This window comes from Notolepis coatsorum (genome assembly GCF_963971535.1).
Source record: "Notolepis coatsorum genome assembly, chromosome: 18".
NCBI classification, from domain to species: domain Eukaryota; kingdom Metazoa; phylum Chordata; class Actinopteri; order Aulopiformes; family Paralepididae; genus Notolepis; species Notolepis coatsorum.
This window is the reverse complement of record NC_140182.1, coordinates 17533833-17550817: the sequence shown is the minus strand read 5'-3', so window position 1 is coordinate 17550817 and position 16985 is coordinate 17533833. Positions and strand designations below refer to the sequence as shown.

Genomic DNA, 16985 nt, shown 5'->3' with positions numbered 1-16985 from the left:
CTGCGTGACCACAGCAGCAGTGTCCACCTGTCTGAGGACGGCAGTGTAGTCCTCCCACTGGCCCACAGGGCGGCTCCACAACACACTCAGAGTGGTCTCGTCGCTGTGGCGGACAACAAGCTTCTGGGCTGGCCGCGGGGCTGGAGAGAGAGAGAGAGGGGGAGGGAGAGGGAGATAGAGATAGAGGTAGAGGTAGAGAGAGAGAGGGGGGAGAGAGAGAGAGAGAGAGGGTGGGGGGGAGAGGGAGAGAGAGAGGGAGAGAGAGAGAGAGAGAGAGAGAGAGAGAGAGAGAGAAAGAAAGAAAGAGAGAGAGAGGGGGGGGAGAGGGAGAGATAGAGGGAGAGAGAGAGAGAGAGAGTGGGGGGGGAGAGAGAGAGAGGGAGAGGGAGGGAGAGAGAGACAGACAGACAGACAGACAGAGAGTGAGTGAGTGAGTGAGTGAGTGAGTGAGTGAGTGAGTGAGTGAGTGAGAGAGAGAGAGATAGAGAGAGAGAGAGGGAGAGGGAGAGATAGAGGGAGAGAGAGAGAGAGAGGGGGGGGGGGAGAGGGAGAGAGAGAGAGAGATGCTAAATTCATCACGGAATATCTCAACCGAAGAAATCATAGTTATACATTGAAACACCACCAAAAAAAATCTATGTTTTTTTTAATGCATGCACACAGAGCCTTGCCATTGCACAACATGTATAACGTGTATCTGTGACAAGTACACTTTGACTTTGATGTAAGTAGTGACTTACCCAGTCTTCCATGACAGTAAGCGGAGTTCCCCAGTGGGCCGCTCAGCACAGCGACCTCTGACCTGTAGAGTCTTCCGGCCACCAGGCCCAGTCCTGGGACAGAGAAGGACTGCTGTCTGGCCAGCTTACTGAGCGTGTCGTTCACCAGCGCCACCGAGCCGTTCCACAGCAGGACGCGGTAGTTCTCCCACTCGCCTCTAGGGGGCAACCAGGTCACTCTCAGGGTTCTGCCGTCGCCGAGGGCCACCATGGTCAGCTTATCGACCTTGTCAGGGACTGGAAGAGGAGGAGGAGGAGGGGGGGGAGGAGGAGAAGGAGGAGGAGGAGAGAGGGGGAAAGGAGGAGAAGGAGAGAAGGGGAAAGGAGAAGGAGAGAAGGGGAAAGGAGGAGAAGGAGGAGGAGAGAGGGGGAAAGGAGGAGGACGAGAGAAGGGGAAAGGAGGAGAAGGAGGAGGAGAGAGGGGGAAAGGAGAAAGAGGAGGAGAGAGGGGGAAAGGAGAAGGAAAGGAGGAGAGAGGGGGAAAGGAGGAGGAGGAGGAGAGAGGGGGAAAGGAGAAGGAAAGGAGGAGAGAGGGGGAAAGGAGGAGGATGAGAGAGGGGGAAAGGAGGAGGAGGAGAGATGGGGAAAGGAGAAGGAAAGGAGGAGAGAGGGGGAAAGGAGGAGGAGGAGAGAGGGGGAAAGGAGGAGGAGGAGAGAGGGGGAAAGGAGAAGGAAAGGAGGAGAGAGGGGGAAAGGAGGAGGAGGAGAGAGGGGGAAAGGAGAAGGAGGAGAGAGGGGGAAAGGAGGAGGAGGAGAGAGGGGGAAAGGAGAAGGAAAGGAGGAGAGAGGGGGAAAGGAGGAGGAGGAGAGAGGGGGAAAGAAGGAGAAGGAGGAGGAGAGGGGGGGAAAGGAGGAGAAGGAGGAGAGAGGGGGAAAGGAGAAGGAGGAGAGAGGGGGAAAGGAGGAGAAGGAGGAGAGGGGGAAAGGAGAAGGAGGAGGAGAGAAGGGGAAATGAGGAGAAGGAGGAGGAGAGAGGGGAAAAGGAGGAGAAGGAGGAGGAGAGAGGGGGAAAGGAGGAGGAGGAGGGGAAAGGAGGAGAAGGAGGAGGAGAGAGGGGAAAAGGAGGAGAAGGAGGAGGAGAGAGGGGGAAAGGAGGAGGAGGAGGGGAAAGGAGGAGGAGAGAGGGGGAAAGGAGGAGGAGAGAAGGAAAGGAGGAGAAGGAGGAGGAGAGAGGGGGAAAGGAGGAGAAGGAGGAGGAGAGAGGGGGAAAGGAGGAGAAGGAGGAGGAGAGAGGGGGAAAGGAGGAGGAGGGGAAAGGAGGAGGAGAGAGGGGGAAAGGAGGAGGAGAGAAGGGAAAGGAGGAGAAGGAGGAGGATAGAGGGGGAAAGGAGGAGAAGGAGGAGAGAGGGGGAAAGGAGGAGGAGGAGAGAAGGGGAAATGAGGAGACGGAGGAGGAGAGAAGGGGAAAGGAGGAGAAGGAGGAGGAGAGAAGGGGAAAGGAGGAGAAGGAGGAGGAGAGAGGGGGAAAGGAGGAGGAGAGAAGGGGAAAGGAGAAGGAGGAGGAGAGAGGGGGAAAGGAGGAGGAGGAGAGAAGGGGAAATGAGGAGACGGAGGAGGAGAGAAGGGGAAAGGAGGAGAAGGAGGAGGAGAGAAGGGGAAAGGAGGAGAAGGAGGAGAGAGGGGGAAAGGAGGAGGAGAGAAGGGGAAAGGAGAAGGAGGAGGAGAGAAGGGGAAAGGAGGAGAAGGAGGAGGAGAGAGGGGGAAAGGAGGAGAAGGAGGAGGAGAGAGGGGGAAAGGAGGAGGAGAAGAGAAGGGGAAAGGAGGAGAAGGAGGAGGAGAGAGGGGGAAAGGAGGAGAAGGAGGAGGAGAGAGGGGGAAAGGAGAAGGAAAGGAGGAGAGAGGGGGAAAGGAGGAGGAGGAGAGAGGGGGAATAAATTCACTAATGAACAGTATATGAATTTGGAGGATTTCTGAAGCAGGAATGATGATAAAAAAAATGGTAATAAACCTTTTCTGTTATTAATTAATGTCATTAATGTGTCATCACAGCAAACAGCTTTACGTTTGTTTTAGATGATAGTTTCTTTTAGTAGATTAGATTAGATTAGATTAGATTAGATTAGTTTCAGTACAATGAAAAGAAGTTTGGCATCCAACCAGAGTGCAAATGTAGCGGTAAAGTGCAATAGTAATATATAATGTACAGGTGATTAAACTGGATATAAAATATATAAATTAGTACTACTGAGTAATAGTGCTAATCAGATGTATGTACAGAGTTGTAGTATTAACATGTGGGTGCAGTGATACAGGTATAAAGACACTATGGTAGTAAAAGGACCGTCATATATAGATAGGCATTAAGGGCACCACGGTCCCTATCTGAGGACATCTTGTACCAAGGTTTTCTCCTGGATCTGAAATATCTATGGAATTAAGTAGGGGACTCACCAGAGGAGGAAATGAAACCTAGGATCAACATAGGATCTCTTCAACCTCTAGTGAATTTACTAGGGATGTCCGATATTATCGGCCGACCGATATTATCGGCCGATATCGGCAGTAAAATGTGATATCGGAAAATATCGGTATCGGTCAAAAAAAAAGAAAAAACAATAACAATATATGTATATATATATATATATATATATATTTCTTTTTTACATTTATTTAACCTTTATTTACCCAGGCAAGCAAGTAAGAACCAATTCTTATTTTATTTATTGTCAAAAGTATGCATGTTGGTTTAATTCAACAACAAGAGATATGTAATGTTAATTTTTACTTTTTTAATTATCATATTTTGCACAGATAATGCTTACATTTAGAAAGCCTTTTGAATGCATCCAGTGAAATGATTAGTTACCTGAAATTATTCAGTTTTTTGGGGGGAAACCCTGCATATATCGGTATCGGTATCGGAAATTAAGAGTTGGACAATATCGGAATATCCGTATCGGTAAAAAAGCCAATATCGAGCATCCCTAGAATTTACAATCAGTTAATTTCGCTTGTTGGGACTGTACCTGTCCTGCCGCTGCTCTTGGCCTCGGTGCTCTGCTCCCCCGTCCTGGTCCTGACAGACAGCTGGTAGGCACGTCCTGGCGTCAGGCCCCGGAAGAGTGCGTGTGTGGCGTTGGGGGCCAGCCTGCGCTCCTGGGTGGCGGTGCCCAGGGCCGACAGGGACACCAGGTAGGCGTCCACCCCTCCTCTGGCCGACACCCAGGAGGCTCTCAGAGCGTCCGAGCTGCCGTTGTTGTCCAGCCGCAGGTCCGAGACCGCTGCGGGCACTGGGGGAGGGGGGGGGGTTTGACAAGTAACCTGTATTGAACTGAAGCACGAGAGATGAGACCAGCCTTGGTGTAAAGAAGGGCTGGGTGATGTGCTACACTCCAAAAGGATTAAATGAGGACTTTGACTTGCGGCCATTTCCGTAGTGAGTGCTAGACTCTGTGTATGCCCTGTGTCTTTTGGTTTATGATATGTCCTGTGTCTTTTTGATTTATCATATGCCCTGTGTCTTTTTGATTTATCATATGCCCTGTGTCTTTTTGATTTATCATATGCCCTGTGTCTTTTTGATTTATCATATGCCCTGTGTCTTTTTGATTTATCATATGCCCTGTGTCTTTTTGATTTATCATATGCCCTGTGTCTTTTTGATTTATCATATGCCCTGTGTCTTTTTGATTTATCATATGCCCTGTGTCTTTTGGTTTATGATATGCCCTGTGTCTTTTTGGTTTATCATATGCCCTGTGTCTTTTTGATTTATCATATGCCCTGTGTCTTTTTGATTTATCATATGCCCTGTGTCTTTTTGATTTATCATATGCCCTGTGTCTTTTTGATTTATCATATGCCCTGTGTCTTTTTGATTTATCATATGCCCTGTGTCTTTTGGTTTATGATATGCCCTGTGTCTTTTTGGTTTATCATATGCCCTGTGTCTTTTTGATTTATCATATGCCCTGTGTCTTTTTGATTTATCATATGCCCTGTGTCTTTTTGGTTTATCATATGCCCTGTGTCTTTTTGATTTATCATATGCCCTGTGTCTTTTTGATTTATCATATGTCCTGTGTCTTTTTGATTTATCATATGCCCTGTGTCTTTTTGATTTATCACATGCCCTGTGTCTTTTTGATTTATCATATGCCCTGTGTCTTTTTGATTTATCACATGCCCTGTGTCTTTTTGATTTATCACATGCCCTGTGTCTTTTTGACTGTTCTGGTGTTGACATTATATCCTCAAATGTGTGAGTTATATACTTCCTTTGCTCAGCAAGGCCGCAGGCGCCTCGAGTATCTAGTATCTATTTCTTTTATTTTTATTTTTTTAATGTCCTTCTTATCTTTTACATGAAACATAAAACATAACACACAATATAATAATAATAATGATAATAATAAACAAGATGTCACAGGACAATAATAATAATAACAATAACAATAATGACGGTAGCATGACAATAGAAATAACAAAGATTGTAATATTATCTACTTTGTGAGAAGTAGGCATCAAAGTCTGAACGTCTCGTTCTGGAATGAAACGTCCCATTTTCCCAGAGAAGAAAAAGCTGCGCTTGCAACAACCCGCTATCAGATTCCAATCTCTCTCGGCTACGAACAGATTTACAGTGAGACAGTGCGGGGGGCAGGAGGGGCAGGAGGGGCAGGGCTTTAGATGGGGCAGCCAGCTGCAGACAGAGGAAGGGCGGGGAAGAGAAAGGCCTAAAATATCCTGGAAACAGCGACAGAGAGACGGAGAGCGTGACGCTGAGTGCTGTGTGTGAACAGAGAGAGAGAGGAGGGCGCAGCGGCTGGAAAGCAAAACAATGAACTTCCAAGTGAGTCGATTGTGTTGTTAAACCGTTAACATAACCGTTAACAATGCCCTGCTCTCTTGTTAGAGTTGGAGATGAACACACAGGGCTTGAATCGCCCACTTCTCCCCTTTTTTCGCCAGAATTCCTATAATAATTCCATGACTCAGGCAATAGAATTGTGAATTGTGAAGAAGTGCTGAATCCAGGCTAAGTATATTATTGCTCTGAACAGGGTAAATCTGCATTTCGTTATGATGCCCCTCTAGCCGATCAACCTATCTCAAACCTCGCCCTCTTTCCTTGATCCTCCAATCACAACCGTTTTTTTCCCCCCTAAACACTGAAGTTCTGCAAAATTGTAACTGTTCAATTGTTATTCTGGAATCTTAACAGTGGTAACAAAAGTCCTATATACCTTTATCCATAAAAACGGTACTCTAGACTTTTTGTATGGTAATCTAGCGACTCCCTCTGCTAAGATACCGTAAAAGAGACAACGGTGATGGTGACTGTCATCAAAGCTGCTACTGTAGCTACCTGTCACTGACTGTTTGGACACAGAGCTCTGCAGGCCAACAGCTTCAGTCACCACGGTGACGGTATACAAGGTCCCGGGTAGCAGGTCGTTGAGGTCGACGGAGGTGACAGTGTGCAAGGTCCCAGGCAGGTCGTTGAGGGCGACGGAGGTGACGGTGCTCTGCAGGGTGATGTTCCTCACCAGGTCCCCCTCCTGGTCCCTCAGAAGAACCCTGAATAGCTCACTCCTGCCCGGGCCGGCCTGCCAGGAAACACTGAGGCTGTCTGGGGAGGAGGCCGACACCTGGAGGCCTCTGACGGAGGATGGAGCTGGGGGAGAAAATTACAGAAACTCAATATAGACACTGGGTAAAATACAGAGAAACATTTTGATGTTTGAGACTTTTATTTATTATTTATTATTTATAATTTTCTTGACAACCTTTTAGATTAAAGACTTGGCAGTGTTGGGGGTCAGTTCAAGCCCCACCCTCTTTTCTTGATCCTCCAATCACAACGGTTGTTCAAGGAAAAGCAACAGTTGTGATTGGAGGATCAGGAAAAGAGGGCAGGGTTTGAGAAAGGGTCAATAGACCGCAGAAGTGACATTCCATTTGGCTCTGCCCGCTGTCTCAAAAGCTCCTATACTTTATTATGGAGACTGTATTATATTTTGCAATAATAAAACACAGTATCAGCTTGAAACTGTCATAAGCACAGTTGCCATTGATTTCACCCCTTTTGTTGTGCCATGGGATATAGAAAAGCTGTCTCCTAGGGCGGCTAGGTGGTGTAGTGGGCAAGGCACTCGCCACCAGTGTGGAGACGCTAGGATTCGCGTGTTCGAATCCAGCTCTCCACATTGTTTTCAGTTTAGCTGGTCGTCCGCAGTAATACACATTGGCCGTATTACGGGGAGGGAAACTGAAGGGTGGGGATCGAACGTTGTGAACAAGCGACTCCTACAGGTCGGTTGGTGCGCCTGCGCAGTAGAATCAGGAAGTGTCGGGGGCAGCGTGAGCCTCCCACGCGTTACTCCTCGACACTGAGAGATCGAGCTGCGCAGGTGAAAAGATGCGACTGCTGTTACCTCAAGTACCGGAGGGGACTTGTGCTATGTATGACTTAGTCCACATTGCAGCCGGCTTGTGGGAGGCAAGAAACAGCGTTTGTGACAGGGGAGGGTTGAATTGGATGATACGAAATTGGGATGGGAGAAAATATATAGAAAAATGGGAGAAAAAGTGGATCAAAAAAAAAAGAAAAGCTGTCTCCTCATTCACATTTACATTCATTTAGCTGACACTTTTATCCAAAGCGACTTCTGTATGACACGTCATCAGGAAGGGTACAACTCTATCAGCTGAGTAACAATGTTCATCAAAGTGTTGAGTGCTACAGTGTAGGTTAGTTTATTAGGACAAGTGCATGACAGTAAGGTTAGTTAGGGTTAGAGTTTTTTTTCTTCCATTTCAGATAATGATTGAAGAAGTGCGTCTTTAGTCGACGGCGAAGGATTGGACGGGTTTCGGCTGTCCTAACTGTGGTGGGAAGTTCGTTCCACCATTGTGGGGCAAGGACCGAGAATAGGTGACTTCTCTTTGATGACCCTCCCGGAGCTCGGATAGGAGTAGGTCTGAGGCGGCCAGAAGATGCAGAGCGTAGGGGTCTTGAGGGTGTGTCGTTAGTCCTCAACTACAAAGACATGGATTCTGGATTTATTTCTATCTATCTAACAACAACAAAAATCTGCTCAAATGGGGGGGGGAGGGGGTTCCCCAAGTAAAACTCTTATGAAACGGAGGTCTGTAGCATAATGCGTATACATGTTGGGGTTCTTGACAGGAGAAAGGTTGAGAACCACAGCTGTAGACATTTGACACAGAGAAACACACTCTGTGTAGATACTTTAGAATCCAATATCATAGATCAGGTGTTTCAAAAGCACTCTGTTTGTTTGGTTGTGCACCACATCGTGTTGGACAACTTCATAGGTAGTTTGTACCACAACCCATGTCAAAAACACATGTCAGAGGGCGGTCAGGTGGCGTAGCGGAGATTGTGCTCGTCACCAATGCAAGAGGCTGCGGTCTCGACTCCCGGAGAGTCAGCATTGCCTTGGCTTGGGCTGATCGCTATACTAACTCGTTTGGCTGAGTTAGGGGGAGGGAAGCCGTGGGTGGGTCCTGGGCGTTGTGGTCAGCGACCCCTACAGTTCGGTCGGGGCGCCTGCTCAGCGAAGGTAGGATCTGGTGAGAGGTAGTGCGACCTTCCACACGTTACACTCTCCCGGTGAGAATCTGCGCGGCCAGGCTGGCTGCCGGCTGGCTGCACATGCGTCGGAGGAAAGCATGTGACAGTCTCCGGCCTCTCGGACCAACAGTAGGGGGGGGGGGGGTGCGCAACAACCAGGAAGGGGGTTGGGAATTGGCATAACGACTAACAGTGGGATTGGAGAAAAATCTGAAAAAGGAGGGGGAAAAAGATAAGAAAAATAAAAAATAAAAACACTGGACACTGTGTGGTCTGCAAAAATGCCAGCAAAGTGAGAGCTTTGACTGTCTTCCGTTAGAGGCACGTACCACTTTGGGGGTTTTAGGATACTTCCTTTTCATCGAGCATAAAAAATCTATAAAGGAACTATCCAATCAATGGGACTCAATTTACCCAGGGGGTACAACATGAATGTGAATGTAAACACAATTCGTTCCCACACAGACACCTGTACTGTAAGACAATGAAGGTTACTGTAGTGTACGTTATTGTTTCTGCGTATGCAACGTGTGTCCCGTTGCATCCTGTGTGCGTGCAGATACACATCAGTCTCCTGGCGACATACATTCACATTCAGTGAAGTGCAGGATATGAATTGGCTAGCTTTTGGCATGTCCAAGGAGGCAATTTGTAGGGTGTGAAGCATAAAGTAGCTGAAGTTGTTGATAAAGGTGTCAGTTAAAGGAGTGAAACTCTGGAACAATATACCGGATGAAATAAAAAACAGCAGGAGTATTTTCAAGTTTAGAAAGATGTTTAAAAACAGGGTTCTAGAATCTTATAGTAAAATTTAACCTACAATATTTTTTTTTTTTTTCTACCATGAAACTCTGGTATTGAAGATGAATTTTAGATTTTCCTATGTTGGCTTATGTTCTTTTCAGGAACGTTTTTTGTTGATTTTTGATTGTTGATTTATTTTTTTGTTTGTTATATTTTGAAAACTTTAACTTTTTTGAATTTGTTTTTTGAATTAGGGGTAGGTTGCTCTATAAGCCTTCGGCTTCAAACCTATCCTTTTCGTTTGTTTATTTGTGAAAATGTTCGAAAAATTATTTGTTTGTTTATTTATTTGTAAACATTCGAAATAAAATAATTCATTCATAATTCATTCATTCATAAAATTATTCATTCATAACTTGATAGCTGTAAGCCTCACACTGATTCTATGTGAAATATCCCCTCACCTGTAGGGATGAGCAGCATTGAGCACGAATACGTGTTTTGTTACCAGCTACTCAACTAGTGAAACACTAAGATAAATTTGCATACTTCTTTTGTTTTCCCAAAACTGAACAGGAAAAAGTACTTTTTTCATACTAAGGTACCTACCTACCTCCATCAGACTGCTGAACGCCTACTGTAGGTCTGGTGTTATAGTGGTGTTTCTTACTGTAGTTTTAATGTAGTTGGTTTTTTTTTTGTGGTGAGTGTCTATGTATTGTGACTGTATGTTGTCTTTTAACCACTGCACAAATGAAGTTCTGAAAGGAAAATAAAGTAGTTTGAAGTTTGAAGTTGAAGTTAGAGAAACCGCTCACCTGAACCCTTGCATTGAAGAACCATACTAACTCCATGTTTATATTTGTTTGGACAGCCGTTGTAAAGTCCTTTCAAATCACTTGGAGTGTGAATGTGATATATCACAGGAAAGTACTCAACCTCTACTGAACACAACACTCCAACTTACCATCTCTAGGTAACACAGTATGAAAACATTATTCCTGTGAAAACTTAAAACAGAGAGGCGGCTGAGTGGCGCAGTGGGCAAGGCGCTCGCCACTAACGCAGGAGATGCTGGTATCGAGCCCAGCTCTCGGCGTTGCTACCGGCTTGGCCGGCCGTCATACTAACACAATTGGCAGTGTTAGAGGGTGGGAAAGCCGGTGGGTGGGGATTGGACGTTGTGGACAGCGACTCCTACAGGTCGGTTGGGTGACGCCGCGGAAACAGGAAGCATCGGGGGCAGCGTGAGCCTCCCACGCGTTACTCCTCGCCACTGAGAGATCGAGCTGCTGCGGTGAAAAGATGCGACAGGCTGCCTCCTCGTGTACCGGAGGGGGGACACGTGATGCAAGGCTTCTATCCTCACTACAGCCGACCAGTGGGAGGCATAGTCTAGCAACGTTCAAGACAGGGGAGTGAAGAATTGGAAAATACGAAATTGGGATGGGAGAAAAATTGAAAAAATAAGGAGAAAAAGTGGATAAAAAAAAGAAACTTAAAACAGAGTCATGCCGTATGGTTCTTCATCTGAGTCACTCGGTCGAGTACTCCTCCAGCACGAGACCACTAAATGGAACTCCCCATCCCTACTCATTCATTCAATCTTTATTTATACTCGATAATACACTGAGTAATTAAACTCATTTACAGTGCCGTCGAGATGTTACATACACAAGTGTCACAGTGTGTTCATAAATATAAAGACATCAGACAATCAGAATAATTGAGAGCACATTTTAAAATACATTAAAAAAAATTATAATAAAAAATCTTTTAAAAAGAATAAAATAGCTCAAAATTAAAACAGAGGTAATAATTTAAAAACAATTACATATTGTGGTGACCTGATTGGTCATTAAGGTTCTAAACCGACCCATAGACACTAGAGTGTCTAGTTTCAGTGTTTCCATGATGTAGGGGCAGAAAAGCCAAAAGCAGATCTACCAAGTTCAGTACAAACTCTAGGCACTCTAAGTGTAAGCCAAAAACTGGATCGTGTACGACAGGGTCCAGTGGTCCATTCCAATAAAGAACTAATATAATTTGGACAATCTCTAATTATGGCTTTATAGATAAAAAAGATTGCAATGCAACTTACGTCTCTCTGCCAGAGAGGCCCACGCGACCTTATTATATAGGATACAATGGTGAGTACCATAACTATCACCGGTGATAAATCTAATGGCTGAATGATAAACAGAGTCTAAGGGCTTAAGAGTACTCACCTGTGACTGTGGTCGTCTGGACCGGTGGAGCCGTCTTGTTGCCCGCAGTGGCGACCAGGCTGAGGGCATACAGGGTGCCAGGGGTGAGGGCGGTGAAGCCGGACCGGGGCGCAGCGGTGCCCATGACGCGGGTGCTGCGGCTGGCTCCGGTAATAGCCTCCACCAGAGTGAGCTCGTACCAGTCCACGTGCCCCGGGGAGGGGGGCCAGAAGACCCGTAGGCCCGAGGAACCGTTCTGAACCCGAGACTGACTCTTATACTGGGCCTCGTCCGGTTGGACCTCCAGCCTGGCTGGGCCCACTGGGTCTGAGAAAGAGAAGAGACGACAGGGGGGTTTAGGAGTTTGTCTCCTGGGTGGGACTAACTGGACTTATGCCACAACCGGTGGCATGGTATATCCCTGACACGTCCCCGATCCTCATGTGACACCTTTTGACCATGCTCCCAATGTGGTCAAACGGTCTGGCATACCAACCTACAGCTTATAAATGGTAAATGGACTGCATTTATATAGTGCTTTTATCCAAAGAGCTTTACAATCGATGCCACACACATTCACACATTCAAGCAACCATGCAAGGTGCCAACCTGCTCACCGGGAGCGGTCAGGGCTTAAGTGTCTTGCTCAAGGACACTTCGACTGGTGTTTTCCACCAAAGGTATAGGCGCTTCTTTTCACCTGACAGCGAGGAGTTTCACCGGGGCAACGTAACGCGTGCGGAGGTTCGCGCTATTTCCCCCCAGATCCCCTCCCTGCTGAACAGGCGCCCCGACCGACCAGTAGGAGTCGCAGTTTGCAGCGACCAGGACACGTACACCCCACCGGCTTCCCACCCGCTAACACTGCAAATTGTGTTAGTAGGTACGACTGACCAAGCCGGAGGTACCGCTGACAGCTGGATTCGACCCCAGAGTGTCTGCGGTGGTAGGTGAGTACTTAGTCCACTGCGCTACCCAGCCGCACCCACCAGATGTGCCATTCTGATGTATGTATTTAATGTCTTGCTGTATGATAGGGATGTAAGGAATGGATTCATCGATTTGGATTCAAAAAGGCAAAGATCCAATTCAATCACTGGAATGTTTGTATATCAAATCAGATCACTAACATATTGTAAATCAACTATGCCGTTCAGAATGCATTATTTCTTTGTCCAGATTCAGAGAATGGTGCCTCCATTTTTTTTCCATTCAAATGGGAAACAGAGCTTACAATAAAACCGCACTCTCTGTCTCAACCTCAGTCGGTTTATAGAAACGATGTAGCGCGCGATTTAACCTCGATCACAATAGATCAACCATGTTACAGAATCAAACTGAATCCTATCATAGTCAAATATCAAATGAAATATCAAATAATAGCCTTCGTGTTTTTGTCCGAAATGTGCACTGGATTCTCTTAAACACTTCTCTGGTGTTACACAACAGCACAGAGAGGCTATCCTGTCTTTGTGCCTCAGCCGAAGGCCAGTAGTGGCAGCGATGGAGGAGGTTGATAAGATTGTTTTGGTTGCTTAAAGAATGTGTCCTTTCTGCTGGGAGACCTGCATGTGTCTGCATTGAGTGGGAGCCTGGACACAGGAAACGGCAGGGAAAAAGAGCCAAAATGGAGAGGAGCGGAGCAGGTTGGGGCCTTTATATATAGTTCTATGGTTGGGAGGGACCAGCCCCCCCCCCCCCTCCCCACAGTTCAATGCTGAACTATAACCCTCTGTTAATAATGGCTTCCTCTCTGAGGACCCTTCTTTGCTTCCCAAGGAATCCTGTTGGCAGATCGACAAAACCCAGAGGACAATAATGTCCAATACAAAAGGCATAATGGGGCGACAGTTGCTCAGGAGGTAGAGAGCGGTCGTCTGGTAATCAGATGGGTCCCGGTTCAATTTCCGGCTCCTCCCGGCAGCGAGTCAAAGTGTCCTTGAGCGAGACACTTAACCCCTAACTGCCCCCGATGAGCAGGTTGGCACCTTGCACGGTCACTACCTCTGCGGTTGGTGTGTGAATGTGAGTGAATGGGTGAATGTGAGGCATAAGTAAATTGAAAAGCACTTTGGATAAAAGCTGCTATTTAAATGCAGTCCATTTACCATTTACCATGAATGCAGAACCCATTGAGAAGACCAATAGAAGCTATACCAATAAGCTATAGCAACAGGAAAATATGTCTGCAATATGTGGCTGTTGCTAAAACAAATATCTCTAGTCAAGGTTTTTGCGACTAAAGCCGTAATTACAGTTTCAGCTTCCAGGACCCACGCATGTCTTATCTCGTTCTTTATCCTCGACAAACAAAAATCTTCAACCCTTCTCTCGAGGAAAAGAATAACGTCTTGGATTCCCTGAATTCTCTGAACCTAATCTATCCGTCCCACGAAAACAAACGAATTGAAGGCCTCCTGTATCCGTTAGTACAAAGAAACAATGCAAGGCGGGAAGTGGCTCATGGGAGAGAGGAGATGTGTCTGGAAAACAAACACTTAAGATTAGATGCTCGGCATTGTTACCGACCTCTCGTTTTACAACCTAGATGATTGGAGTAGCGGTGTGTCCTAGCCAGGGGCTTTGATAGACTAGTGGACAAAACGGTTTCTGGCAGGAGCTTCTTGGCAGTACACAGAGGTTGTGGCCTTGACAATGTACAAAGGATGTACAGAGGTTTTAATGAAGAAAAAAATAGAGTAGGTCTTTGGCTGTGCTGGCACAGCTTGAGTTGACTGTCATCAAGACACATTAACTTGGATATTCAACTGAGAATACAATTACTGTATCGGCTACAAGGGCACAAATTACAATAATCAGTGAATTTGTGATTTTTGCTTGTTATCTCTTGTGGTGGCACGTGATGTGCCTGCAGCTGCATGGATGGTTTTCTATTTATAAAATAGGTCCATATGCTATATGTTGGCCATAAATACACTGAGATACATTTTCGTGATGTAGCCCTACAGTATAGCCAATAGGCCTAACTAAGTCAAAGAAAAACAAGAATAAATAATGTTTTTCATCTTCAAGAAAGACTTGTATCCTAATAATCTGAATATTTCAAACATTTTGAACCACAACCTTTCTGAGAAATGTTAAAAATCTAGGAGGCACCTGTTCTATAGTCTTCCATTAGTCGACACAAGGCATGGTATGAAAAAGGACATTAGGTTCTGCACAACAGACAATTAGTTTAGCCAAACCATGTAAAGGAATGTGAATCACTACCCACTTTCAAAACCACTCTCAAAGAACACCTACGGGAGACTGCAATTCGAAACGGGCCCCTGTAAATGTCCTAACCCAACCCCCTCCAATGTACAGTAAATGACCAAGTATGGTTTTGTCAATATTCCAATGAACAGTTTTGCTTGTACAATTGTACAATGTCCCCCACCCACCCCTCCTACCCAACCCCCCCACCCAACCACCTCCAATGTACAGTCCCCCCCCCCACCCCACCTACCCAACCTCCTCCAATGTACAGTTTCTACGTCAAATGTATATACTCTCTTTTCTAGACTCTTTTTGTATCACAAACAGTACTGTATTTGCAAATCTGGTATGTCATAAATGTATAGATGTAGCAGTACTGTCTATCTGTATGTCGTGTATGTCATATAATGTTAAGATGAATTGAAAATGGGGGACCCTGATGTAAACAAGACGAAAGTCTTTCTCTGGTCTGCATCCCCTTGCCTTAACAATTGTATGTATTGAGCTGTACTGTACCCATTCTGCAATCTGTTAATAAAGTTTTCAATCAATCAATCTTCCATTAGTCGACACATGGCATGGTATGAAAAAGGACATTAGGTTCTGCACAACAGACAATTAGTTTAGCCAAACCAGTTACAATAGTTGTTTAGTTAGAATAAAGTTCCACAATCAATTGTTCCACAAAATAATTCTACAGTGTGTCGATGACGAGGAGAAAGACTGCTTTTTAAAGGTATATTCTTGCGCAGAATATACAAAGTAGGCTATACATAGAAGGGGTGATAAATGCAGTGATTATTGAATAAATGCATAGCATTATGTATATAACAAATACAGTGGCTTAAATCCCGCATTATATTTTAGTAAAAAATACAACTATTTAAAGGGGAGTTCTTACCTGTGCGCACGGATATGTTGAGCCTCTCTCCATCCTTCTTGGACACCACCCGCAGATGATGCAAAGTCCCAGGTTCCAGATCAATTATCTCGCACATGTAAACGTCACAACCCGCTCCATATCGATCGCAGTCAGCGGTGACGTCTGAGCGAGTGTTCTTCTCATGAGACACCGTGAAGTTGCAGGCTTCGCCAAATGTGGTTAATTTGAGAACAATATAATCCGTGTTGGCGTCGATTTCTGTTACATTGACAGAGCACTTGACAGCTTGTTGTGTGGTGGTCTGGATCTGGAAAAGCATGAAATTAATACAGGTAAGTAAACGGCTGTAGTAGTAGTGTGTGGGAAGAAGAGACACAAATAAAGTCAAAATTATCAAAAACCTGCAACTACTCACCATCAGAAAACTCCACAATAAACAACGTATCAGATAATAACCTGTTGCGCATTTGAACATCGCGGTCGTTGATTTAAATCTGTTTGTTCAGTGAACAATTCCAAAAATATAAAGGCTATTATTATTACGCGATTGGTTGTCATAACTAACGTCTGAAACCAAAGGAAACGATCTGCTTCACAAATGAACTACCATGCTTGCTTGGCATGCTGTACGCAAATCGCTGCCAATGTACGTGTTGTCTCTGTAGCGTTCCAGTGGTTCCTCCAACTCTCTCCTGTGTGTCGTCCTCATCCTGCAGAATCACTGGCGTCGAGACATAACAGTTTTAATAATAGCCTATTATTTGCCTGCAAACCCCTTATCAAACATCTCCTCAAATGAGAGAATATACTTCCCATCTATCTTCATATACTCTATGTATTTCCCAAAGTATCTTCAGTCAGTCAAACAGCCCACACACGATACATTTTCTCAGAGGGCTCCATCTAATCTTAAACTTTCACTCTTCCACTACTAGGCTGAAACAGAAGCAGACAGTCTCTCTCTCTCTCTCTCTCTCTCTCTCTCTCTCTCTCTCTCTCTCTCTCTCTCTCTCTCTCTCTCTCTCTCTCTCTCTCTCTCTCTCTCTCTCTCTCTCTCTCTCTCTCTCTCTCTCTCTCTCTCTCTCTCTCTCTCTCTCTCTCTCTCTCTCTCTCTCTCTCTCTCTCTCTCTCTCTCTCTCTCTCTCTACCCCGGAACTCCACCCTGCCTTCTTTCCTTCCTGCTCGCCCTGGACTTTCTCTGTGGACCTTTTAGGATCAAACTAACCACAATCAATTAGGTGACATAAACTATTGTGTTAGGGTAGGATATAAGTCACAAGTTCCCCTCGAGGAAATAGCCTTCATCAGAACACGGCGATCTAATAATAGCCAATAACATTTTGAGCCCAAAAAATGTAAAGTTAGTAATGGGGAATAAGACCATTCAGTTGAAGAGGAATCCATATAATAGTCCTATGGTGTAACTCTCCCAAAGCCAGACAAATGAGACTGAAACCTGTGATGTCATCAAGATGTTAAATCATCTAAACTCACCATCTTCAATAAAGCACATGTGACTCTTTGATGTGTTAGTATGTCCTTTTAAAACAACTCCAACCCGAATCCAAGTTTATTCATGATATACACATGATCTCCCTCAAATCAAGTCTTTC

General features: G+C 45.4%; 1 protein-coding gene across 1 annotated transcript in view; it reads right to left on the bottom strand.

Annotated features, from left to right (window-relative positions):
• LOC311245245 (receptor-type tyrosine-protein phosphatase beta-like) overlaps window positions 1–16274 on the bottom strand; it is a gene marked incomplete at its 3' end in the record, with an annotated part of 16668 nt that extends 394 nt beyond the window's left edge. The window contains exons 1-7 of the mRNA XM_084335080.1: window positions 15788–16274; window positions 15391–15679; window positions 11292–11597; window positions 6088–6396; window positions 3746–4009; window positions 741–1016; window positions 10–140 (exon numbers count right to left, since the gene is read on the bottom strand). Coding sequence (XP_084191206.1) covers window positions 10–140; window positions 741–1016; window positions 3746–4009; window positions 6088–6396; window positions 11292–11597; window positions 15391–15679; window positions 15788–15847 — 1635 coding nt within the window. The 5' untranslated portion in view covers window positions 15848–16274. The remainder of the gene's footprint in view (window positions 1–9; window positions 141–740; window positions 1017–3745; window positions 4010–6087; window positions 6397–11291; window positions 11598–15390; window positions 15680–15787) is intronic.
• Window positions 16275–16985: the final 711 nt, after the last annotated feature.